General features: G+C 33.7%; 3 protein-coding genes across 4 annotated transcripts in view; 2 read left to right on the forward strand and 1 right to left on the reverse strand.

Annotated features, from left to right (window-relative positions):
* The window catches only part of LOC134700221 (uncharacterized), a 57,110-nt gene that overhangs the window by 23,536 nt on the left and 7,520 nt on the right, over positions 1–26,054 (forward strand). The gene's annotated exons all lie outside the window — the stretch shown is intronic.
* On the forward strand, positions 8,445–10,088 carry LOC134700262 (uncharacterized). The gene has a single exon (XM_063561622.1). It carries the CDS (start codon positions 8,538–8,540, stop codon positions 10,086–10,088), a length of 1,551 nt encoding a protein of 516 aa, XP_063417692.1. The 5' UTR covers positions 8,445–8,537.
* LOC134700219 (uncharacterized) lies at positions 14,068–17,494 on the reverse strand. 2 transcript variants are annotated; one of them, XM_063561577.1, is made up of 2 exons: positions 17,334–17,494; positions 14,068–16,594 (listed from the first exon to the last, which is right to left on the reverse strand). In XM_063561577.1, the coding sequence occupies exon 2, from the start codon at positions 16,574–16,576 to the stop codon at positions 15,737–15,739; it is 840 nt and encodes a 279-aa protein (XP_063417647.1). In that variant the 5' UTR covers positions 16,577–16,594; positions 17,334–17,494; the 3' UTR covers positions 14,068–15,736. The 2 variants fall into 2 exon arrangements, with proteins under 2 accessions (XP_063417647.1, XP_063417648.1); XM_063561578.1 differs by having other exon boundaries at positions 14,068–14,740; positions 16,289–17,494.

Below are 26,054 nucleotides of genomic sequence, written 5' to 3' on the forward strand. Positions count from 1 at the left end.
ATATTGTCACGAAGTCTACTGAAAAGAGTGAAATATGAAAAAAATATCTACGAAAATGAGGTAGCTTACAGTATTACCAATATGCATGTCTGCTAGTGTCGTGCGATAATTTTAATTCCCATCGTTTAAAGTCGTTGGCAAAATTTTTAGGAATTTTGTTCCTCAATGCTCTTCAACTTCGTACTTTGTTTGGCCTTTTTAACTTTTTTTTTAGATTCGAGCGTCACTGATGAGTCTTTTGTAGACGAAACGCGCGTCTGGTGTATATACAAAATTTAGTCCTGGTATCTATGATGAGTTTATTGAATATTGCAGTGCTGAAAGTGATAATTTTTTTTATCGACATGAACTGTTTTCAGGATTAAGACATGACATACATTTACAATACAAAGAGGATCAGTTTTATTGGCTATGGGTTTGACTGTCCCTCTGGTATCTTTTATCCCTCTTTTATGGTTTATATGTTTTGTGAATTTGTAATAGGTTAGCAAAGTGTTTGTCAGATTGGTTGATAATTGTTTTTCTTCATGTAGAATGATTGCTCAGTTTGTGTAAGTAACATAATACCGGAGTTGTTACTCTTTATATACCCCCCTCAAACATCGTTACTCTCAGTAAGAAAATTCATAAAATGTTTTAAAAAAAAACACAAAAAACCACCATAACGTTCGAGTACATTTTTTTATATTGAAAACGTCGTATCAGATAATAATTGAATCACAATACTTAATAGATATAATCCAATATCATTAAATGATTATTCCTTAGTATTTTTGTTTCATTAATTTTTATTTTTCCAGATGATTCAACGAGCACAGGGGGATGAATGCATCAAGCAAATCGTGATAAAAATTAAACTATCATAGATTGAATTTGTTACATAGAGGACAATTAGCAAAGAAACATTTAATGTGAAATTTTATGCATTCAAATGTTATTGTTGTTTTATTGTCAAATGTACTGTATGAAAAATGAGAAGGTTTATTAAGGCTATCTTCTTGGGTTCTTGGTAAAAAAAATTAAAGAAATATTATACTTATATCATAATATAGGGTTATTGCATGAATATTGGGGAATATTGTCCCGAGTAGAATTTTATATTGCACGAGCTTGCGAGTGCAATATATGTTTTACGAGGTACAATAATTCCCAATATTCATGTAATAACCCTTTTGTTGTATAGCAATATAATATTTGAAAGTAAAAATTGGTTTAAACTAAAATTTAAACGTTGCTGACGGCATGAATTTCAAAGATTTATTGCACTAGTGCAATATTAGAATTTATTGCACGCTCACTTTTGGTTACGTTCTGTGGGAAATATTATATTGCTATACAATAATATATCATACTTATATCTTGTATATCTTATTACGTCTTATCTGGTCTTACATTCATCTGTTCACAACAGACATTGGGTCAATAACATGAACTGGCAATTGGTTACATTTCAATTACTTCCTTATTTTCAAAATTTTGAAATATTATTATGTTCCAAATTACATGCCAGTTAAATTTGTGCTAAGGACTTTTTAAAGTCATATCTTATCCTACGGAAGCCCTGGAGTGCCATGCAAAAAAAAAAATTCAACTTGTGCGCACAAGTTACCAACTTGCGCGCACAAGTTACAAACTTGCGCGCACAAGTTACTATCTTGTGCGCACAAGTTACACAACTTGTGCGCACGAGTTACACAACTTGTGCGCACGAGTTACTATCTTGTGCGCACAAGTTACTATCTTGTGCGCACAAGTTACACAACTTGTGCGCACGAGTTACACAACTTGTGCGCACGAGTTACACAACTTGTGCGCACGAGTTACTATCTTGTGCGCACAAGTTACACAACTTGCGCGCACAAGTTACTATCTTGTGCGCACAAGTTACACAACTTGTGCGCACGAGTTACTATCTTGTGCACACGAGTTATTTAATATGTGCGCACGATTATTTGAGCCCTTATTGACATGCGCGTGATTTGTACATTGCGGATTTCTTGCTTGGATGAAGTTTATGAAGAAAGGTTAGTTTAATGATATTTAATCAATGTGACATAATGCATGGATGTTAAATGTCTGCATTTGTGAACACAATCTATGTAGCCACCGTTAGGAGCCGCGGTCTGAGACTTATACTTTTCAACAACCATACTAATTCATGCTTTTTTCGTTATTGGAGATAAAAATGTTTTAAGAACGGTCAAATCATAAACCACAACCTTATTAACCCGAATAATCCAGTCGTTATATTACGATCACTACGACCACTCCATTACCTCTGAGCACAATGATCATAAGGGTGCGTTGTTATTATTCAAGTTACAACCTTATTACAAATTCAACAATTATGGGCTTAAGCTGACAAAATAACATTTTCCAAGTATTTGGTCCAATCGCATTCTTGTCGATTTCACATTGACAAAAAAAAACTAATGCATTAGAGAAATAATGACCCGGGAAAAGTGAGCATAAACTGAATGTCCGAAACGTATTTGGTATGTATAATACTTCTAAAATCATTTCAGGTTATGAGAGTTTACCTCTTACTCTAACCTCAAAAATCATATTTAATCTATGTTTAAACTGTTAAAACGGGTACATATAAAATAAGAGTGGAAATCGAAACCAAAACAAACAAAACGCAACGAAACAAAAAGAAAGGGAAAATGAAGAAACGAAATACAACCGAAATCAAAACTATAGATTAAAATTTTAACCCAATAGCACTTTAAGAATCCAACCCTTTAGTTTTATGCAATCATTCAATTGTGTGGTGTCCTTGATAGTTTTCATTGTTACAACTACGTTAAAACAGTAGGCTGTATATTTAAGGAAATATCCCTATTATCTCTTATTTGATGGTCTCTAAATTGATGATTGCAAATGCATTTACACTTTTCTACAAAACTGTGTGGATGTGCAGTACGTGTAACGTACAATATAACATTTGATATTCAAGAATACTTTTTACGGACTTTGTCTTTGATCCTATCGGCTATCCTTATATGGGTAAATTTGAAGCGTGAGAAAAAAGTTCATGTCTTTGAAGTTTTCTAAAATGTATTCAGCACCAGGTGTTGCACGAGCCTCAGCCGGGTATACATGTATATAAAAGAGATATTATTGTTCAAATGTTATAACTCAAAATAGAGCCAACTGAGAAGGAAAAGGTAATGTACGTACATTTTAGAATTATTTGACGGTGTTTTACACATTTTGATGTTGCGTTATTTCCAGTTTCAGTAGCAAACAAGCTGATATTTGAATGGCTAAATAAATAGAAGATTTTAGTAGTCCGGGTCAATATATATAAATTAACCTAGAATACTTTATAAGTATATTGTTCAAGAAAAGTATGATAAAATCATAATTCATAAATATCGACAAATAATAACAGTGCAAAACTTTACCTTTATATACCTTATATACTTATTTTATAAATGCATTTAATTTAAAACCGATTATCCCAATTTTAACCAACTTGACTCTAACTCTTAACTTAAAACAATTATAGATCCCAAGTATAAATTTTTTTATGTCCCATTTATGGACATTATGTTTTCTTGTCTCTGCGCCCGTCTGTTCGTTCATCTGTCTGTCCGTTCGTCCGTCTGTCCCGCTTCAGGTTAAAGTTTTTGGTCGAGGTAGTTTTTGATGAAGTTGAAGTCCAATCAACTTGAAACTTAGTAAACATGTTCCCTATGATACGATCTTAATAATTTTAATTTCAATGCCAAATTAGAGATTTCCCCCCATTTTCAGGGTCCACTGAACAAAGAAAATGATAGTGCGGATGGGACATCCGTGTACTGGGGACACATTCTTGTTTTCTATATAAAGAAAAATAATGGAATTGCGAACATAAGGTCCACATTGGTCAATTATCTATTGTCTATATAATTATATCTTGGGGAATACCCCGTTATTCTGATACCCCAGTAGTCCGACACCCCAATAGTTAGACACCTTATTGGCCCGACACCCCACAAGTCCGAAACCCCTTTATCACGAATGTGACCTACCGATTTCGACTATTTACCCCTATTTGTAGCATTTTTACTTTTGTGTCTGTTTGTTTTGTTTACGCCTCATTATCAATATTATAATATTTGACTATTGATTATGTACCTAGCCTAGCTGCTTAATAGATCTAGGTAGCAGCTAGGCTAGATACACGTTCATCAGTCAAAAATCTACGTAGCCCTATGTAGCTGTTACGATATTGCACGGCACGCAACCCCGTTAAAAACATGCGGCAGTTTAAAAGGTGTTCCGTTCGAACTAGTTAGTGTCTAGAATCGATAACGAAACAATAAGCGACGACGAGCTTGAACACGGTTGTCGTCCCTTAATTTTCGTTATCCTCGAAAATATTTTCCTTGGTGTGGACAGTGTTACTTACCAATTTATTTCATACCCTTTCACAATTCATTTCTTCACCCCTTCAACATACAATTGTCCATATTGTGAGTTAGATCTGATGAGGTTTTGGATAATTTTGATATAATTTGTCTAAATTTTCTAATTGTCTAAAAGAAATGCACCACGGAATAACTTCTGTTCTCGGGCCATATATAAGGTAGACCCTCTTGCAAAATGGATTACTGTTTTAAAATGGTTCTTTAATATTCTCTGCAAATGTGCAGGTTGATTTCGATTTAATATGCATTTCTTATGTTTCAAAATTGGTATCCGAAATATTTATTTTAAAATATTTATGAACAAAGAATGTACTTGCGTAGAAATTCGATATCAATAAGATTCCCCACCATTTAAGATGAGGGGCAGCTGTTTTAGGTCCGTGATTTTGTTAAATTTTTCGAACCATTTGTTATTATTGAAATTAAAAGAACGGTGAGTAATTTGGATCAAGATTTAGATTTAAAAAAAAACAGTTCTATGGAAACTGGTTAGTAAATTACTAATTGATTATCGTTAGCTTTCACTTCTATAAAATTGGGTAAAACAGACTTCTTTGAGTTTCCTTTCCGAAGTAGGGAGCTTCATTGCTGACAGGTGAACAACAATACTTCAATTATAAATTTATTTTTTTATGTTATTTCAGATGTCTGAACCTGACCTTTATGACTTCATGAGAAGTCGCAATATTAAAGATGATATTATAAGAACATTGATAGAGGAAAAGGTAAACTTATTCATCAAAATGATTTTTTATTTAGTCCTTACATTTTATGCCTGATGGAGAGTTGTCTCATTGGAAATCATACAACATTTGCATCAATAGAGGGCATAACATCCTGATTTTATGTTTGTTTAATCTTAATTTTAGAGACATTTCGCTTTTGTTATACATCGACATATCTCTTTTTTAGTTCAGTTTTAAAAGTCCATCAACGACAAACATATTTGGGATACCTTTGATTGTCTATGTCAATTTCTAACACAAGACGATTTTTGTCTCGCTTGTGTTGAAAGTCTATTATTCGAGACACCAGGACTACTAAACAGTGATGGTGTAAACTATTTTTATAAATCTTTTTTTTCCCCATGGTGCCTCACATTGTAGGATGGTGAGATCGAATTACCGTCTGCTATATGTCCATTCACGGTCTTTGATTTAATTTCATTGTTCATAGTTAAATGCTAAGTTTTTTTGTGTTTTGGTCTGTTTATCATTTACTTAATCTTTAAGCTAGCAATAGGTGAGCTATACTTTTGATATATGGGATTATTGAATGATGTACCTGTTTGTCTGGAAGGTATCATATCTTCCTCATTTTTATGGTTCATTGTTCAATGTTAAGTTTATGTGTTATGGTTTGTTTTTTCAGTACTTTAAGGAGAAGTTCAACTATGAACATATCTGTCTGGCAGATATCAACCTTGGCCTCATTTTCATGGTTCATTGGTCAATGTTAAATTATTGGTTTCGGTTTGTTTTTCAGTTACCAATTAAAGTAATAGGTGGGCTATATTTGGTGTATGGAATAGTTGTAGGGTGTACACTTGGCCTCATTGTCATGGATCTTTACAAATTACAAACGTAACGGTTAATGTAATACTTATTTAAGAAATTTGCACGAGAACTGTATGTTTTAATGCAGTGTCTGTGCGTACCAGCATGCAGGTACTAATAGTCAGATTGCCGTTCGTAGGCTAAACTGGACCCCTGTTGTGTTCACTTATCGCTACACTGACAACAGGTATGGCCTAAATCCCGTGGTCACAATTCTGACCACGGGATTTGATAATTCGAGGAGACTAGTGCATCATGTGCTATGTTTATTATGTGTTATATAGTCTGGGGTCCTGGCTAATCTTGTCAGTATACGACGCGCAGCTAGATTGGGCCGGATCCCAGGCAAGAAACAAGAAATTATCACATTTATAACCCTACTGAGATGTTAAGGGAATAAAAGATACCGGTTCAGTTTTTCAAGAACATGTTAACATGCTTGTTGGTCATTTATCTGCACCACCACCATGGGGATACCAGATACTTATTTATTTTGCGGCATCACAGTAATAACATTTCACGGAGGTCAATTTCCTATCATTATAATTGGTCAATTTTATTAGCGAATCGATGAATTTTTAAAACTCGTCCAATTAATGCCAATGTGACAATGGCACACCAACCTGTTCCTTCGGTGCAAAGCTATAGATGGAACGGCGGACCAGTTTATTCGTAGGCTACGCGTACCCACATCCGGTTATATAATAAAAATGCTATCGGATCGGAAATAAAACGTGAAATATGATTAAATTTATACGGAATTTGTCGTAATTAGAGAATAGATTACAACTAATCATATATATATATATATATATATATATATATATATATAACTCGTCTAAACATCAACCCAACAATGTTAGATCTGTAAATTTGCTTTCGCAAATTTTTGGTTCTTCCCTCGTCGGGATTCGAACCCATGCTACTGTGATATCGTGACACCAAATCGCCTGCACTGCAGCCGTCCCGCTAGACCACACGACCACCTGGGCTCTCAAAAAAAAGAGCTTTCGGTGGGCATGTGTTACCTTTCCACGTCAGTTTTAATCTAGCGGCGTACTACAGTACATGATATATAAGGCATGAAGATGTTATTGTTACAGATCAGCTAAATTATCTATAGTAGAGGATCCTACAAATTAATGTAAGATACAATCACAGAAAATAATTATATTCATAAGTACGTCTGAGTCAGTGACAACCCTACAACAGATGTATCCATCGGATATATATATAGGTACGTGAACAGTTTTTTCTCAGTTAATAAAAATTCTTTAAATGGAAGAGTGTGATATACATGTGGGGAAGACATTTCGTAGTTAGTTTTGAACAAAAACTATCAGTCGATTAATTTTATACAATTATATATAAAAAAAAAACCTCGGGAGTCAATTGCAGTTGCAGAGAAGAGAAGAACGGGAAAATAAATAAATAAAAAGGATTTAAAGTTTAACAGATTTAAATTGTAATGTGTATCAAATGTCAGAAAACCTCAGTTCACGATAAGGACTCTTTGTCCTGTGATTGTTGTTAGGACTGGCAACACTTGAAATGTGCAGGGTTCGGAAAAATGTGCCAAAACAATCCTATTGGATATGATGGTAAAATTTGTTCCAAATCTTAATTAGTTACATGAATCTTTTAAAATTGGTTTATTTTGACACTATTACTTGCTTCTTTAATTCTTATATAGACATCCAAGCTTTAATTTTAGTAGTATAAGATATTTCAAAATTTCAGTTTCTGTTTTACATTTTACTAAAATCTCATATGGGTATTTTTAAAATTCAGATATATATAATTCTTTAAATTCTTTTCATTTACAGGGACTGTACAGTTTCATTTACCATCAGTGTGCATTTAATTTGCAATGTATTATTACCTGATAAATACAATTTGAATTATATTTTTCATACTCTTCACTCGTTCTACACGAAATCGATAATCGAAATCCACATATCATCGATAATTTCCGTTTATATTTCACGTTTCATTCCCGATCCGATAGCATTTTATTATAAAAACGGATGTTGGTACGCGTAGCCTACGATCGACTTTTTGACTATTCGAAAAAACCGACCGTACCCGCATGCGGATACGCGCAGACACTGCCATGTTTTAAACTTGATTATAAACCATCAATTTTGCATACCAATATTTTTATGCTCTTTGTCCATTTCAGATAGATTCCCAAACTATCATTCACATGTCAGAAGAGGAATTGACAAAGTTTGTGCCGCTGTATGGGGATCGCAAAGCAATAATAGCGTTTAGCAGGGACAGAAAAGACACGTCTTGTGAAAAGAAAAAGAAGACAAAGACGTCGTTAATGAAAAAACTTCGGGCAAAAGTGAATGCAATAAAGGGAGGGGCCTCTTATAGTAGTGGAGATGAGGATGAGGATGAAAAAGAGGTACGTAGTTCTTTGAGTAAGAAACTGAAAGGCAACAAGAAGGCAGAAAAAAAGAAACGTCTTGTGGATCTAAGCTGTTTCCATAATGACGGTGATGCATATCATCAGATACGAGGAAACAAGGGCGGTGGCCCTAAGTCGTTTGACATGGAAAAATTTGATACGATGGGACAAGTATTAGACCTTGCCAAACAGCTGTATTTTCCAAATGGACACAACGCAGTGAGAGGTAAAATCACGGAATATGAGATAAAATTAACTGACACATATTTTCAAAACATCGACTTACAGTCTACCGTGGAGTCCTGTTATAATCGTTTAAAGATGAGACAATTGAGGTTCAACTTCTGCACAGAAGGCACTACTAGTACAATTGAGAGTGACGAGTTGCCACCTTTATCAATTCCAAAGAATAGGAATGCAACTGCTCAGAGTGGAGTTATTGAAGTAATGGAAATTATTGACTTGCCTCCAACCTGTTTAAGCAAACCTGAAAAATCAAATGACATTTTTGTCACTAATGATTTTTATAATGCAGAACTTCCGGATATCCAAACAAACTTTGATATTGCTGATTTTTCGTTCGACGGTGATATTGCATTTGGTCCTAATGTACGGGCAAGCAATGTAAGCTTAGACTCGACATTACCATTAGAGAGTGGAAGTGGTGATACTTTGGACAGACCATTAGAATTTGGAAATGCTGGTACAGTGGAGAGAAAAATTATTCGTATACATAGGGCTTCAGCTTTAATGGATATGATAATTCATTTTAAAGATCCAAACATCATGACTGTAGACATTGATGCCATCATGGTATTAGACAATGGTAAGGAAGAAGCCGGAGAAGGAGATGGTGTTTTCAGAGATTGTATAACCCAGTTTTGGGATGAATTCTATGAACAATGCACAGAGGGTCGTATTTTCAAGGTACCTGTACTTAGGCATGATTTCCAAAAGGAGGAATGGAAAGCTGTTAGTAGAATAATAAGAAAGGGGTTTGAAGTCAGTGGTTACTGGCCCATTTCAATTATGCCTGCTATATTCGAAGAGTGCATTCATGGAAGCATTGAATCAAGTCTGATTGAATTGTTTTCAGATTACTTACCTGAAATGGAAAGTCAGATTGTTAAAAAAGCTATTTCCAATTTCAATGATGTGGATCAAGATGACTTCCTTAAATTCCTTGATAGTCATTCTTGTAGAAAATTGGTGAATTCTGAAAATGTCCTGCCAATTATTGGAGAGTTGGCACATAAAGAGTTGATTCAACAACCACGCTACGTGATCGAATGTTTCCGTTCAGAATTACGACAGTTACAAGTCACTCCAGGCAAACTACAACAAATTTATCAAGAAATGAAACCAACATCGAAGGAAATTTTGAAATCCTTGAGTGTACCGGAAAACATGAAAGAAGCGGAAAGGCTATGTGCAGGCTTTTTAAAAAGATATATCAAAGATCTAGATGGAGAAAAACAAAAGGCTTTCTTGAGGTTCTGCACAGGTTCAGATGTCCTGCTGGGAATGAAAATAACGATTGAGTTTTTTGAATCTAAAGGGTTCACACGGTCACCAATAGCTCATACATGTGGGCGAGTATTACAAATTCCATCAACTTATGACACATATCCTTCTTTTAGGTCTGAGTTCAATTATCTGTTGAACAGTAAGGTTTGGGTAATGGACATAGTTTAGAGTTCATATAGTGTAATAGTGCTGGCATTCCAGGATGTTCCGATGAAAATGGACATTAACTCAATGTATGAGTACAGTTCTAAATGATTCAAGTATTCTTTGTTTAATAATTCATGTTTAAAGGAGGTTGTGTAATGATTTTGTGTAATGATTTTATGTCGTGAGTTCGGCAGAGGGAGTTTTTTTCAAGTTTTTTTTTTTAAGTGTTCACAGTGTTGAACAGAAAAGCATTTCAGATTTATGTGAACAATTTGTTCTGTGTTTGTTTATGTCCATTACCCAAACCTTACTGTTCAACAGTTTTGAGAGAAACACAAGCTGCATTAAAGTTTTGCCATAAAGGCAAGCCACTTGATTTTATTGTATTATTGTCAATATTGTTATGTTAAAATGATTTCAGTCAAATAGCAGTAGGTATTACTTTTTATTTACCTTGTCATTAACTATTTTGTTGTTTTATTTCAATTACAAGTTTCAGTGAATCTATTTCATTTAATTGTTAATTCCTCTTGCCATTAACGATTTTTTTCTCACTTTCTTCGGTCTTTGTTTCCCATTATTTTGATTCATGCGTAATCCTAAACATTTTTGAAGATCTTTTCTTACGCTTTAAGATTGATTTGGATCAAACTTGTAAATAATTATCCTCAGTTTATAATAGAAGAAAAGTATAATATACATAGTTATATCACAATATTGTATTGTTATCAGGCAAAAAATAGATAAATTTTCATCGATAAAATGATTTCCTTCTTATGCCTTTTCAGACCTGATTGGCGACCATTACTGAAATAAAATGTTCATCAGAATACACCATGTATCGTAAAAATTGATAGGAGCTATTTAATTCAGGTCTTCGATTGAAATTTTGCTTAGATCAAATGTTTTAAAAGATGTTATTCGATAGTGGACATGACTTTGATACTTTATTGAAAAACATAGAATATAAAAAAGAAGATGGGGTATGATTGCCAATGAGACAACTATCCACAAAAGACCAAAATGACACAAACATTAACAACTTCAGGTCACCATACGGCCTTCAACAATGAGCAAAGCCCATACCGCATAGTCAGCTATAAAAGGCCCCGATAAGACCATGTAAAACAATTCAAACGAGAAAGACTAAAGTTAGTGTTCATTTAGTGTATTTAAGAGCTTCCAAATGAGATAAAAATAAATCTCTCCTTAATTAAGAAGAATTCCTAGCGTAAAGCTTCCTAGCTTAAAACGTATAGTGATATACCTGTATCAACTTGATGAAGTTGCAAAGTTGTGATGCACAATTAACTGGTTACTATCAGAAGATTGGAAGTTATACAAACCCTATCGCTTTTTTATGTTGGTTTAGACAAAGCTTCTTTATGTTGGTTTAGACAGAGATTGTCATTGTTTACATGTATGGTAGAATAAATATATGTCTCTCGTTTAGGGGTACGAAGGGGGACCTTCTTCTGTCATAGGTTTCCTCCTCCTTCTTTCCAATAATTGACCTTTTACAATTAACACTGGTTAGAGGCAACCTAAATTCGACCCATTTCTTCTTTTTATTTTAAGCTTATTTGCGTAGTGCTGTCCTTTGTTTGGTGTCTTGCTTTATTGTTACCAGTTGTGTTTTTGTCCCCGGTTTACTTTTGACACTTTGGTTTTCGCGTACTTCTTTACAATATCTGTTACAAGAAAATCTTTGGTATCGAGCCTTTCAATTTATCAGACAACAAAGACGCATTGCTTCATTTTTAGAAACGACATCAACTGGTACAGTGAAACCTGGTTAAACCGAATCCTGTATAACCGAAAACCTGTATTAACCAAACATGCTCTTAAGCTCTATCGTATCAAATTGTATGCGTTAAGAACCTGACATCAACCAAAACCGAACCACATATTAAGTCCCGAAGAGGTTCTTTTTAAACAGGTTTCACTGTTCTAAGAATTATGTATTTACAGCACAACACAGAAAGGGTTAAACAGATTACCCCTTTGGAAAGGGCACCTGGCCTAAAAGGTCCAGAGAGCTTTGCTATCACTTCAGTATGTGTCGTCGTCCGTTGTTACCGTTTCTGAGATATCTGCAAGTTTAATAGGTACTTCTAGTAATGTGGCATTGCTGTGTAATAAAAGTTGCATTACTTCTAGTTTGAAGACTATGTTGAGGCCCTGCTCCTAGGGCATGATCCAGCGACTTTGAATGAACTACATTTTGCAAGTTACTTTTTCGGCTAACAGTAAAGGTAAAGGTAATATGTTTGGCTAGCTGAACCGTGAAGTCATTATGTTAGATATATCATCCTTCTTTCTGAGTAGTCTAGTCCTACAGACGGATAAATTGGTTTTTTGTCGGACTAGTCGTTTAAGTAAACTTAACTTAATGATGACTTAACGGTTCAGCTAGCAATCAAGCTAACCAAATACAAGTATATAACTTACACACTCGAATGTTTTGCTGTTAGTTAGTTTGATAGAAACTACTAAGATTTGCTATCAAGTTACAACATCACGGTTTGTACATCTCAATTTTTTTAACAGTTTGAGGCTCGAGATTATAGTCTAGTGACTTTGAATTAATAAGCAATAATCCTGTTCATCAGATTGGTGTTTTTTTTTCGAAACATATATCAGTGTCAACAATTTATCTTTAACGTCGAGCTAGAGCTGATGACCAAATATACAATAATTCCAGGCAGAAGTTTAACGGAAGGAGAAGGTGAATGTAATATAGCCACATATTGAGGAAAAAACTACAAAATTACGTTTAATGGTCTGGCAATTAATGATTAATCCTCAAAATCAATCACAACCTTCGGTTTCTTTTTAATATGGAACCTTGTATAATATCATAAAAATGCATAGACTAATACAAAAGTTATTGCCCGGATACCAGAAATTCCTTTTTGTTGACCCCTATTACCTAAACTGTTTGGACCATAACCCCCGAATACAGTCCCATCTGGTTAGTATTGCCGAACTGATGGTACAAATTAATACAAATCCATACACTTATATATACTCAAGTTTGACTACATTACATTCGCCTTCTCCGTCCGCTGCCCCGCAAATATTACCGTTACACTTTTCCATGAAACTTCTGTATGAAATTACTATAGGTCATGGGGATTTTCACATTCAACCTTTTATAGTAATATTCTTTACAAAGCACAAAAATGTCGGCATTAACCTTAAAAGCTATCAAAACCTGTAAACAAGACTTTTTCTATTTTTCTATAGTACAGTTACGATACTGTTGTCGGGTAATTATGGATGGTATATTTTGGCTTTGCTATTCTTTCACTTATAGGGTCTTTGCATTGGAAATAAACAGTTATGTTCTTAAGCCAGCTTTTGACCTGCTACGGGTTGTGTTCTTCTTAAATATTTTATGATGGTATGATACTAAACAAAAAAAAGGGAAGAATTGAGCTTGATATTCATTTGGTGAAAACATAATCTTTCAATCATTTTAATTGAGGTCTAGAGCTGGCATGTCAGTAACTGCTAGTAGTCATTTATGTATAATTGTTATTTTGTTTTCTGCTCTTTGGCCAGGTTATTGTCTCTTTGTCAGATTCCCCATTTCCATTCTCAGTTTTATCAAGATATAGCCTGGGAATCCAAATGAATTCGGACGACTATGACGACACGGTCGTTACATTAAGTCAATTAATGACTTAAATTGTAAATTCATCCCTTATTGGAGTAATTGTCATTAACAGATGCTGTTTACCGAATGTTGCGGTTTTTTGGGGGCAAAAACTGTGATGATTGTAATCATAAAACGGCATGTCGCATAGTAAGAGTATTACTAGTAATTCTATTCTTTAATACTTTGAGCAAATGATGCTCATCAGTACAATGTGCTTTAGGTATCATATATCACAGCATCACTGATGAAAGATATACACACCTAAAATTACGGGTCTTATCTTAATAAAAAAAATACTATTCCGGCTTCTTGTAATTTCAATTGACAAATATCACGAAGATGTCTAAACAATACTTAATTCAGGAAATGAGAAAAAAAATCGAAAGCTTGTAGTCAATTTCATATTATAATACTGTTGATTTTGGAATTTGGTAAAACTTTAATACATTCTTTTCGGTGTCGGGTACGTCATGTGATGTGGTATATAATCTTAATCCGTGTCACCAGATGACCCCATTTTTTTTCATGTTCTATGCTATTGCATGGAACGTTGCCTCATTGACGCATGCCAAATAATCCGATTGTCTGTTCATGCTAAAACATTTTTCAAGTTGTATATGTTTAATGTAGAGAGATTTATTTTAGTAAATTTATAAATAAATATAATATTAATAAAACCAATATTGAATTATAAATTTTGTTTTATTATATCCCTCATTTGTAAATAAAGTGTGGCTCTGTCATAGGGATCTCTTGTTTTTGTCCAGCTGTTTTCCTCCATTAATATGTCAGCCAGGTCCAAAATGTCATTGTCACAGTCTGAATCGTCGAAGTCACACTCCTCGGCACAAGCATTTAGTTCGACATTGTCCAAAGGTAGTGAATAATCCTCGGTGCCTTTCAAGAAAGGTGCCTGGTATAAGACCATTGGACGCCCGTTTATGTCGCAATGCTTCGATTTGCGAATTCGGTGTGCATTCCATGTTTCAACGACATTTTCAAGCTCTTTCTGAAATAGAAATAACTTGATAAAAGTGGTGTTAAAATGCATTCTCTTCGATTAAAATCTAATTTGTTTAATGAAGACACGTGCAGTTAATAGAGACACATCTGGATGTAACTTGATGAAAAAGAAATAAATTACAGAAATAGCAATTGCGGATTTTATGATCGCCAAAAAATGTGTGGTCGTTTTGGTAGTACTTTGAGGCGTTTTTTTCTACATGGCACCGTGAAGTAACTGTATTTCTTCTTCACGGACCTACCTGAAATTATATCAGAATGCATTTATTTTGTTTGTATGACGATTTTGGGATTAATGAAATTAGTGGGATTATTTTCTAATAAGTAGATGTGTATGTTGTTATGACGCGTCATGCGCTTCTTGAAAAATTCCAATGTCATCTAAGATTACAATCATTGAGTTCCTTAACTTGTTTGCACACAAGTTACCCACAGTCAGACGCCAAAGACTGTCTTATAGATAGGTGTTTTTTTCTGGCATGGAACCTTTTTTTCATGAAATTTACGTTTGCCTTTTTTTCTATTCATTTCACAATAACTTTTAAGCAAGTAGATTTAAGCTCGCGCTATATCTTTTTTTGCGAGATAAAAAGGGGATTGGGGTAAATTAGAACAATGCTGTTTATAATTTGAGAACTTATAGTTAAAGTCAGATTTAGATGGGATTATTTTTTGCGATAAGAATCCTTATGAAATTCCTGTTTAAATTTCATTTAACCGTTCTAACATAGCTTTTTTTTGTTTGTTTCAGAGATAAAAGGGTCAAAAGATAATTACAAGGGCCAGTGGTTGCAAATTTTTGGAAGAAAACATTGCCAGTTTAAGTCTTTATGTCTTTACGACTTTTTTTTATATAAAATGTCTCTTTCAAGTACGTTTTTATACTGAAACATATAACATGTTAAACGTTTATCAAATTAAGCGTTTGGAATAGTTCTTCGTTGTTTCGTTTTGATTTAAGATGATATTTATATATCATATTCTATCTTACTCTGATAATATCCATGAAAAAGTATTGTATCAGACTTTTATCGATGAAGTCGCCTGTGAAGTAGCCGTCTTGCTTCATCTGTTCAAAGAATTCCATCCAAAATTGTACACATTCTTTTCTAAGTATTCCCCACCAGCTCTCTATACGTTGATTGTGTTGACTTGTTCCATAGAGAAAAGCTGTTCTGCTTCCGGGACCATTCCTCCTTAAGAATGACTGCATTTCAGCAATATAACTGTTTTCGGTTCCCATGTCTGATCGTATTGAATGTGGTACCCTTTCTAAAGAAGTCAAAGCTTCTACATAAAATCCCGCTACAATTCGTGGGTTATTATTGCTTCTACCAACACGTAACCAAATTATAAACCTTGAAAACCCATCTATACATCCGTTGACACAAATTCCATACGGTTTTAACTTATCATATGAGTCAAGGTGCCATATGTAGTTGGGACCCTTGGATCTATAGTGCCTTCTTTTTAGTTTGCGCTTAACTCTCGCAGCAACGCCAGAAGGATCCAATATGCCTAATAGGATTCTTACCATCTCCTTTTGGACAATAAAACCATTCTGTAAGCATCTCGAATGCATCCAACGGTATCCATGGAGACAACCAGATGACTTTAGTTGTTCGAAGATAAACATAGCAACTTGGAAAATATCCGAAAAATTCTTTCGTCTGTACAATCCATACGAAGCTAAGCGTCTTTTCAAAGTTCTCATAGATAAAATAACATTATGTCTTTGAGCCAACAAACCAATAATTTCTTCATATTGCAAACCTAGGCTAAAGTAGGTTGAAATAATGATAGCTAAATCATTTGTGGTCATGATTATTTGATCTGACACCTGTAATAAAGTAAGCTGTTTAAAATGTGACTACTTCAATTCAAAGATTTGTAAACTAGTATTACTATCGAGCATCGTGGGTCGAATGTTAATCCTAAATGAGTATAATTGATCACAGTGACTAATGACTGGCGATAAGTATCGCTAAAGAAACGAAACTTTGATGTGTCGTCATAGTAATAATCTATTTGTTACGGGTGTGGACCCCCCTTTTTAAAATGTCTGAATCCGCCCCTAGGATAAAATTTGGTATCAATGCCAGACGGCCGTTTCGTCTAAATTGTGGCTAGTTTATACAGCCATAACTAACATGACTAAGGCCATAAACATAGTATTGACTAGTTTTGGTACTCGATGAACATCGTTTCAATATCCTCTCAGTGACGTCGATGGTAATAAGATATACCGCCTATCTAATACACCAAAATGTTAAATGTTTATATGTATCAAGTTAAGCAGCAAATAAGGAACGGTGTAATATGATACCCGTAGCCCATTCACGACACAATAATTTACACGACAGAAATAACATAACTTGAGTGTCAGTGCATTAAAACAAACTAAGTGTACCCCGGGGGGCCCTCTTACGAACAAATAACCCGTTTACATTGGAATTCATAAAAAAGGAATAAGAATTATAAGTTTCTTATTGAATAGTAACTTCGTTTTACACACTGTTCCTAATTACTTTTCTCTGAATTAATACAGTCAGTAAAATTCTACCTATGTTAAAAATTACCTTAATTTATAGAATGTTTGTCCGGCAGGATCGCCTTCCATAAAGCATAGTGTGCCCATGCTATAAACACGTGTAACTATTGATTACAATATACTAACTACGAGTTACTAACTTGTGCGCGCAAGTTACTATCTTGTGCGCACAAGTTGGTAACTCGTGCGCACAAGTTGTGTAACTCGTGCGCACAAGTTGTGTAACTTGTGCGCACAAGATAGTAACTTGCGCGCACAAGTTAGTAACTCGTGCGCGCAAGTTTGTAACTCGTGCGCGCAAGTTATGTAACTTGTGCGCACAAGATAGTAACTCGTGCGCGCAAGTTGTGTAACTCGTGCGCACAAGATAGTAACTTGTGCGCGCAAGTTGGTAACTTGTGCGCACAAGTTGAATTTTTTTTTTTGCATGGCACTCCAGGGCTTCCGTATTATCCAACTAGTATTATAGTTTTTTGCAATAAATTAGTTGTTTATAATCTGATATTTTTTTTTAAATGTAAAGACGAAAATAAAAAGATAACCGCACATTTTATTATTTTTAAATTGCAACAATTAGTAAAATAACATTTGATTGCCTTAAACAATAATTATGTTCAATTGAAGTATGAGAGAGGTCATTGTATCAAGTGAATTCTGAATGGAAAAAAATATAGTTTACATAATAAACTCATCATATAGATACCAGGATTAAAATTTTATATACAAGTAAACGCCAGACGAGCGTTTTGTCTAGCAAATACTCATCAGTGACGCTCGATACAAAAGAATGTTAAAAAGGCCAAATAAAATACGAAGTTGAAGAGCATTGAGGACTGAAAACTCCTAAAAGTTTTGCCAAATACAGCTAAGGTAATTTATTCCTGAAGAAGAAAACCTATAGTGTTTCAAAAATTCAAAGTTTTGTTAACAGTTAGTTTATAATTATGAACATATCAATGATAACTCAAGGCAACACAGAAGTTCTGACTACTGGGTTGGTGATATCTCAGGGAATTAAATCTCCACCAGCAGTGGCATCGACCCAGTGGTTGCAAATAAACTCATCATAGATACCAGGATTAAAATTTTATATGTATGCCAGACGCGTCTACAAAAGACTTATCCGTGTCGCTCGATACAAAAAGTGTTAAAAAGGCCAAATAAAGTACGAATTTGAAGAGCATTGAGGACCGAAAACTCCTAAACGTTTTCCAAGTACAGCTAAGGTTATCTATTCCTGAGGTAAAAAAAGGCTTAGTATTTCAAAAATTCAAAGTTTTGTAAACAGTTAATTTATATTTATTAACATATCAATTGAGTGTAAGATAATAAGAGAAGCAAGTCATACATTTAACTTCAAAAACAAATACTCTACAATTTATTTGAAAGTCAGAAAAAGGTAAAGCGCCATTCCACAAAAAAAAAAAAACTCATTACTTTAAATACCTTGTAAATGAAATATGACCATTTACAATTTTTATAATTACTATTTTACCTGAGATTAATGAAAGGAATTTCATTTCAATGAACCACATATCTTGTTCATAAGGTATAAGTTGGTCATTCATGATATATGTTTACTTATCGTTGTTGCTTCTTGTACATATTTGCTGTAGAGTGTTGAACTTCAATTTATAACTATGTATGTGCCTTTCCCAAGTCAGGTGCCTGTAATTTAGTGGTTGTCGTTTGTTAATGTGTTACATATTTGTTTTTCGTTCATTTTTTTTCATAAATAAGGCCGTTAGTTTTCTCGTTTGAAATGTTTTACATTATCTTATCGTGGCCTTTATAGCTGACTACGCGGTATGGGCTTTGCTCATTGTTGAAGACAGTACGGTGACCTATAGTTGTTAATGTCTGTGTCATTTTATTTTTTGGGGATAGTTGTCTCATTGGCAATCATACCACATCTTCTTTTTTATAAAACAGAGGGAAACGTAGCAAATATAAGAGATCTCCGACGACACAACAGAAACACAACATTAAAATGTAACATACACAGAAACGAACTTTAATATAACAATGGCCATTTTCCTTACTTGGGACAGGGCATTTTAAGAAGAAAAAAATGGTGAAGAAATATATTTTTATGTATGGCATAGATCCATTTTTGTTTTTGTCATAAACTAATGCGAATATTGTTTTATGAGGTACAGATGTGACTGTTATAACATTACAATGAATAATTAAGCTCTAAAAACTCAAAAATAAATTTTAGTTGAATACATACTGTGAATTCATTTATGTTGATCGGTATAAATTTACGATGATTGAGGAAAAAGTGCATCTTCGTGGATATTTAATTACGTGGTTTTGGCAAAGTTTTCATTCAAGCCTTTAGAAAGTATGTAATTCTTTAAACATGTAAATTCGTGCTTCCCCTGTATCCACGAATTCAACGAAAATTGGTATCCAACGAATATTTATGAATCCACCGTAGCATGATTATTGAAGGAATGAAAATTTCATAACTATTCTATTTTAAAAGTGGGTTCTATAGACAACGAAATAAAACATCATTGACCTAGGTTACCTTGCCATATGAATCTGCTATTGAAACATTTTCTGATGCTTATCAAAATCCTATCCATATGAAATAAAACAAAAACAATCATTTTAATCACATTGACCTAATATCATCTTATTTCATCGTCACTAAATGTCCATCATTTTCTACAGCAGGAAATACCTGTACATAGTCAGAAATGTAACTGTTTTTTTTTAACCGTTTGCTTTGTTTAGGCTTATGATTGTTCTTTGGTAAAGGATTTTCTCTTTTGATTTCCTGAGTTCTGTATTTTTCCTTTTCAGCTTTTTAGCTCATATGGCCAAAAGGGCCAAGTGAACTTTTATCATCACTTCATGCACTTGGCGTCCGTCGTCTATCGTTGTCGTTAACTTTTGCAAAAATCTTATAATCTGAAACATTTAGGCCAAATTTTATTAAACTTGGTCACAATCATCATCTAGTTTAGCGCTATAAAACCAGGTTCAATCCACCATATTTTACATTTGAAAATACCTGTACAAAGTCAGAAATATGACAGTTGTCCATTCGTTTGATGTGTTTTATCCTGTGATTTTGCCATTTGATTAGGGACTTTCCGTTTCGAATTTTCCTCGAAGTTCAGTATTTGTGTGATTTTTCTTTTTAAAAAATGCGCCCGACGACCCTACCAACCAACCAGGATGGCCGTCATGGCTTAAATTAGAACGTAGGGATACAATGTAGATTTTGGCTTATATCTTTGAAACCAAAGCATTTAGATCAAATCTGACATAGGGATAAATTTGTTTATCAGGTCAAGATCTATCTGTTCTGAAATTGTCAGACGAATTGGACAAACTTTTGTTGGGTTGATGACCCTGATTTGGTAATTTTGAGTAAATTTGCAGATTTTGGTAATTATTTTGAACAATATTAAAGATTGCGATAATCTGTAAACCGCAATAATGTTCAGCAAAGTAAGATCTACAAATAAGCCAAACATGACCAAAATGATCAACTGACCCTGTAGGACGTTATTGTCAGTAATATTGCTTTTTAAAAAAAAAATGTATTTTTTTGTTATCTTAAAAAAATCTTTTCTTCTGAAACTACGATAGGGTGTGAATGTTTTTGTCTGATATCTCTCAAACTAATGCATTTAGAGCAAATCTGACGTAGATAGAAGTGTTCATCAGGTTAAGATATATTTGTCCTGAAATTGTCAGCGGAATCAAACTGTTGTTAGGTTTCTGCCCCTGAATTAGAAATGTTTAAGGACATTTTGTTGTTTTTGGCTATTTTTTTAATATTATTAAAGATAGAGATAATTTGTAAACGACACTTGTGTTCAGCAAAGTAAGATCCACAAATAAGTCAACTTGACCAAAATGGTCAATTGACCCCATAAGGAGTTTTTTTTACCTCCAAAGCCAAAAAAAAATTTAACCAAACTTTGCCACAACTAATCATTAGGGTATATAGTTGGGTTTTTTTTGCGAACCATGCAACATGACGGACATGGAAAACGGTGGGAAAATGGAGTTTTTTGACATGTATCTATGAAACTAGAGCCAAAGTATAATGGTTGCATTATTTCATGCATCAATTGTAAATTAAAATATCATGTGAGCGACACAGGCTTTACACGTCGTAGAAGCCCTTTAAAAGAGTAAATTGTTCTCCTCAAAATAGAGACTAAAGTTACCAGTGGAACAGTCAAAACTCACAAATCGAAAATAAACTGATCACGCCATGGCTTAAAATAGAAAAGACAAACAGACAAACAATAGTACACATGACGCAACATATAAAACTACATAATAAGCAACATGAACCCCAACAAAAGGCTGGGGTGATCTCAGGTGCTCCGGGAGGGTGGGCAGATATTGCTGTACATGTGGCACCCGCCTTGTTGCTCATTTTTTTTTAACAAATCCGGTAATAGTCTAATTCAAATATGTCCTCAAAATAGATTTGAGACATGTAAAATAAATTTGTAATTTAGAATGTGCTTGTGTATAAATTTTGCTGTAAACAGCTCATACTAACTGTTTGTTTTGAAATATAAACATTACAAGCTCATGGTATTTTCATTTATAACAATGATTTACTTGTTAACCAATTGACAGTTGCAGTCTTGTGGTGTATTTTTATGTCTGGCCGTAATATATGTTGTTTCAGTCATTTTATTAAAGTTTTAAACTCAAATGGAAAATACAAGTCAACTTAACCTACTAGTATACGTTTTACTTGACCTTAACTCTAGATGTAAGGAATAACTGCATCAGATTTGCCTTTGGACAAATGGTGTCTCATAAATGATTTGTTATGCCAATTATTTTTTTAATCAAAACCCTTATTTTGCAAATTTTGACAGTCCAAAAACGATCCCAGAAAGGGAATTGATAGATTTGCTTCAAGATCTGTAAGCTTTAATTGAAAAAAATTCCGTATATGTTTGTAAGCACCGAGGTACAAAGTGCTTTGTTGATAAATCTTTTGGGATCTGAAATCTGTCAGTTGAGGTTAAAACACATTTGTAGTATCAAAATTTACTGCATCAATGTAACTGCACCAGATGTTCATTTCGACAAATTTATGTCTTGTTAGAGATGTGCGGTGCAAACATTTTGAAAGTTCGAAACCATAATCCTATTGTATATATATTATTTGCATATCTTCATCAAAATGTTACGCTTTTGCATGTTCACACTATACTTCCTCTTAGTGAATGTGCAACAGCAAGTAATAAAACATCGACAAAAGGTCTAACCCGTAGTAAAATCAGTATGAATTGAAGTCCCCATAAATTATTTACATTATAATAGAACAATACGGCAATTCTTTTGAAAGCGCTATACATGAATGCAATAGTTGCCGTTCCGGTAAATAAACGCACTATTACATTAACGTAGATAACAGGGCAATCTGAATTAGTACCATGCTCAAACTATTGACAATAACATATAAAATAAGAAAAGTTTTGATAAATTCAAATAAAAGTCCTCAAATGTGCCAAAAAAAATTCATCATCTTTTGTTAACGTCAACTTGTTGTGATAATTTTAGGTTTCAGAATAGAGCATTGTCAGTTTAAAGAAACAAAATGATACATTCAGTATAAGTTGTATTTGAATAGTTATTGTTAAGGAAATGTAGCTTAAAAACGGCTTTAATAGATTATGATTATCACTGTTCTTTAAAATACCAGTTGTCTGAATTTGAAAATCAAACGTCTTATACGCTCAGGTAGTTCACATCTAATATTTTATTGTTATATTTTTACCAAAGCACAAAAATGTCGGTAATTACATCAAAACTTACAAAACTGTTAAAAAGACTGATTGATAACGTATCTATTAACTATACTGTTGTCAGATCATTAAAGATGGCATATTTTGGCTTTCATATTGATTTAATTATAGAGTCTATGCATCGGAAATAAACACATTTATTCTAAAAACATTTGTGAGCTTAATGCCGTTTATGTTCTTCTCATGTATTTTATAATGGTATGGGAGGGATGTTACTTGATATTCAAATGATGAAGACATAATCTTGGAATCAGTTTAATTAAAGTATTTAACTGGCATTTCAGTAACTGGTAATAACCCTTTGATAATGTATGGATCATTGATAGTGTCATTGTGTTAAGTTTCTTTTGTTACCTTTTCTAACATCAGACTTGGTCTTATTTTAATCGTATTGCTGTGTTTTTCTCTCTCTAAAATTGCTAGAGGTAAAGTGGGAAGTTTAGATCTCAAAAACATGTTTAACCACAAAATACCATTATAAAACATTGTTAGACCGACACGATGTTTTAGGGTTTCAACAATCTTATCCCTTCTAATACAATATACAAAGTAAAAACGCTTCCGTTTTTGTATCTTCAACTAACTTATATGTTAATTACGTATAAGATAAAATACAAAGGTAACAAAGAAACAGGCCAGTAACAACCGTTGCCAGATAGTTTTTCTGCACGAGTAGTCAGGTCAAAGTCCGAGGCGCCAACCGAGGACCTTGACCTGACTACAAGTGCAGAAAAACTATTCGGCTGGTTGTTCCCGGCCTGTTTCTTTTGTTACTTTTGTTTTTTATCTGACTTGTACGACGTTTCAAGAAGGTAATAATACATGTTGCAAGACTAAACATTTGAGAAACTTAGATAGCCATAAAGCAGTAAATGTAAGTTATAGTATAAACACATTTTTTTTTCATTTCCCTTCAACCGAGATTTTTTTTCAAAAAAATAAATCAGGAATCTTATAATTTGATAAAAAAAGAACCATTTCAATTAAAAGATGAATGTTGTACACATTCTTTAAGACTTTTTAGAATGCAACTTCGTAAAAAAGTAATATAGAAATATTTTAATGGAAAGTATGATAACGTTTGTTTTTCTATGGATGAAACGGAAAGCGGGGAGAGGGGGGGGGGGCTAATTTATTTTAAAATAAAAAGGCTTTGATCTTAATTTTTGATGAAAAAATGCAGGATGTGCCCAATCACCCCTTAAAAAAATCGTAAAAATCGCGCGTTTGTTGCCAAATACATGAATTTAACATTCAGTGATGGGGGTCCCAGGGGTAGGAACAACCCTCTTTTTGATGATCAATACATTTAAATGGGGACATAAAGTTGGACCCCCCTCCCGTGTTTTGTCCTGGATTTGGACCTGGATCCGCCACTGATATAAATTTGATGAAAATATAAATGTATGAATTTCCTACTTCATTAGTGAATGGAATACTTATGAAAAAATGTTTTTTTTTCTATAAATTCAGGCATATACTTTATTTTTTTTTAAATTCATGCTCGTCTCTAGATCTGCATGTGTTGATCGGGATTAATCACGTTTTACATTAGTATGATCCAACCGCAGCTTACCGCCCACAATTGTTGACATAAGTTGAATGATTTTCTTCTAGATTTGCTGCTTATTTGGACGTGTATTACATAAACACTTTTTGTTTATAGGATCAATCGTGCATTTTTTAGTTGATAGGGATTTTATCTTTTGATAGGATTTGATTTTTATTTACTTATTTCCTGTCTAATTTTATTGATATACAAATCAGTATCATCATTTCTTTACTGTCAACTTGCTTGACCATAATATTTTTTTTCTCATAAAATTTGGGATCGAAATATCTTTTAGGAGAAAGCCGTCCCCCCTTTTTTTTTAAAGTTAAATGTCTAACCCCTTAGTGTACTGATATGAATAGTATTTTACTGGAAATGTCCGAAAAAAGATATCGATGCTAACATAAACATTTTGTTCAATAAAAAGACAGAAAATAAGTCTGTGAACCAAAAAGTTTAAATCTAATTTAAAAAAGTTAAAGTGCCCATGAACTCACTGATCATGCACCGGAGTGATTATATTTGTAAAAAAGTGTCCGTGTAACAACTGAGAAGAGTCCGTGTATAATCGGAAAGAGTCCATGTAACACCCGTTAATGTACTGTTTTCTATAGCTCAGCGGGGGGTAAAGTCGTACAATTTTTATTGTAAGTTAGGTTGTGTGTGTTGTTTGGTCTTTTTATCTCAATGACTCTTACATAATATCTCTTGTATATGTACTTTCCAAATAGATTGTCATGCGCAAACCGTTCTTAAAAAACTCATCTTTATAGTTACTAGGATTATACTTTTACATTTGCGCCAGACGCAGGTTTCGTCTACAAAAAACTCGTCAGTGACGCTCGAATTAAAACATGTGTTAAAGGCCAAAAAGAGTACCAAGTTGAAGAGCATAAGGGCCAAAGAAATCCTAAAAGTTTTGCCAAATATAGCTGAGGTAATCTATTCCTGAGGTAGAAAAGCCTTATTTTTTCAAAAGTTCTAAGTTTTGTTAACATTTAATTTATAATTATGAACATATCAAAGATAAATCCAGTCAACACAGAAGTGCTGAATACTGGGCTGGTGATACCATCGGGAAAATAAATCTCCACCAGCAGTACTGACGACCCAGTGGTTGCAAATAAACTCATCATAGATACCAGGATTATAATTTTATATTTACCGCAGACGCATGTTTCGTCTACAAATGACTCATCAGTGATGCTCGAATCAAAACATGTTAAAAAGGCCAAATTTTATATTTTATATTTGTAAAGAAGCCAATAATGTGTTCAGTTCAATGTTGGAATATAACTTACTATTCCAAGTCGATGAGTAAATACCAAATACAATGTATAAATGAACTGTATAAAAATATATCGGATCTTTCTTTATTCGTTATAAAAAGTTC

Source organism: Mytilus trossulus, unplaced genomic scaffold (assembly GCF_036588685.1).
Source record: "Mytilus trossulus isolate FHL-02 unplaced genomic scaffold, PNRI_Mtr1.1.1.hap1 h1tg000128l__unscaffolded, whole genome shotgun sequence".
In the NCBI taxonomy this organism is placed as follows: Eukaryota; Metazoa; Mollusca; class Bivalvia; order Mytilida; family Mytilidae; genus Mytilus; species Mytilus trossulus.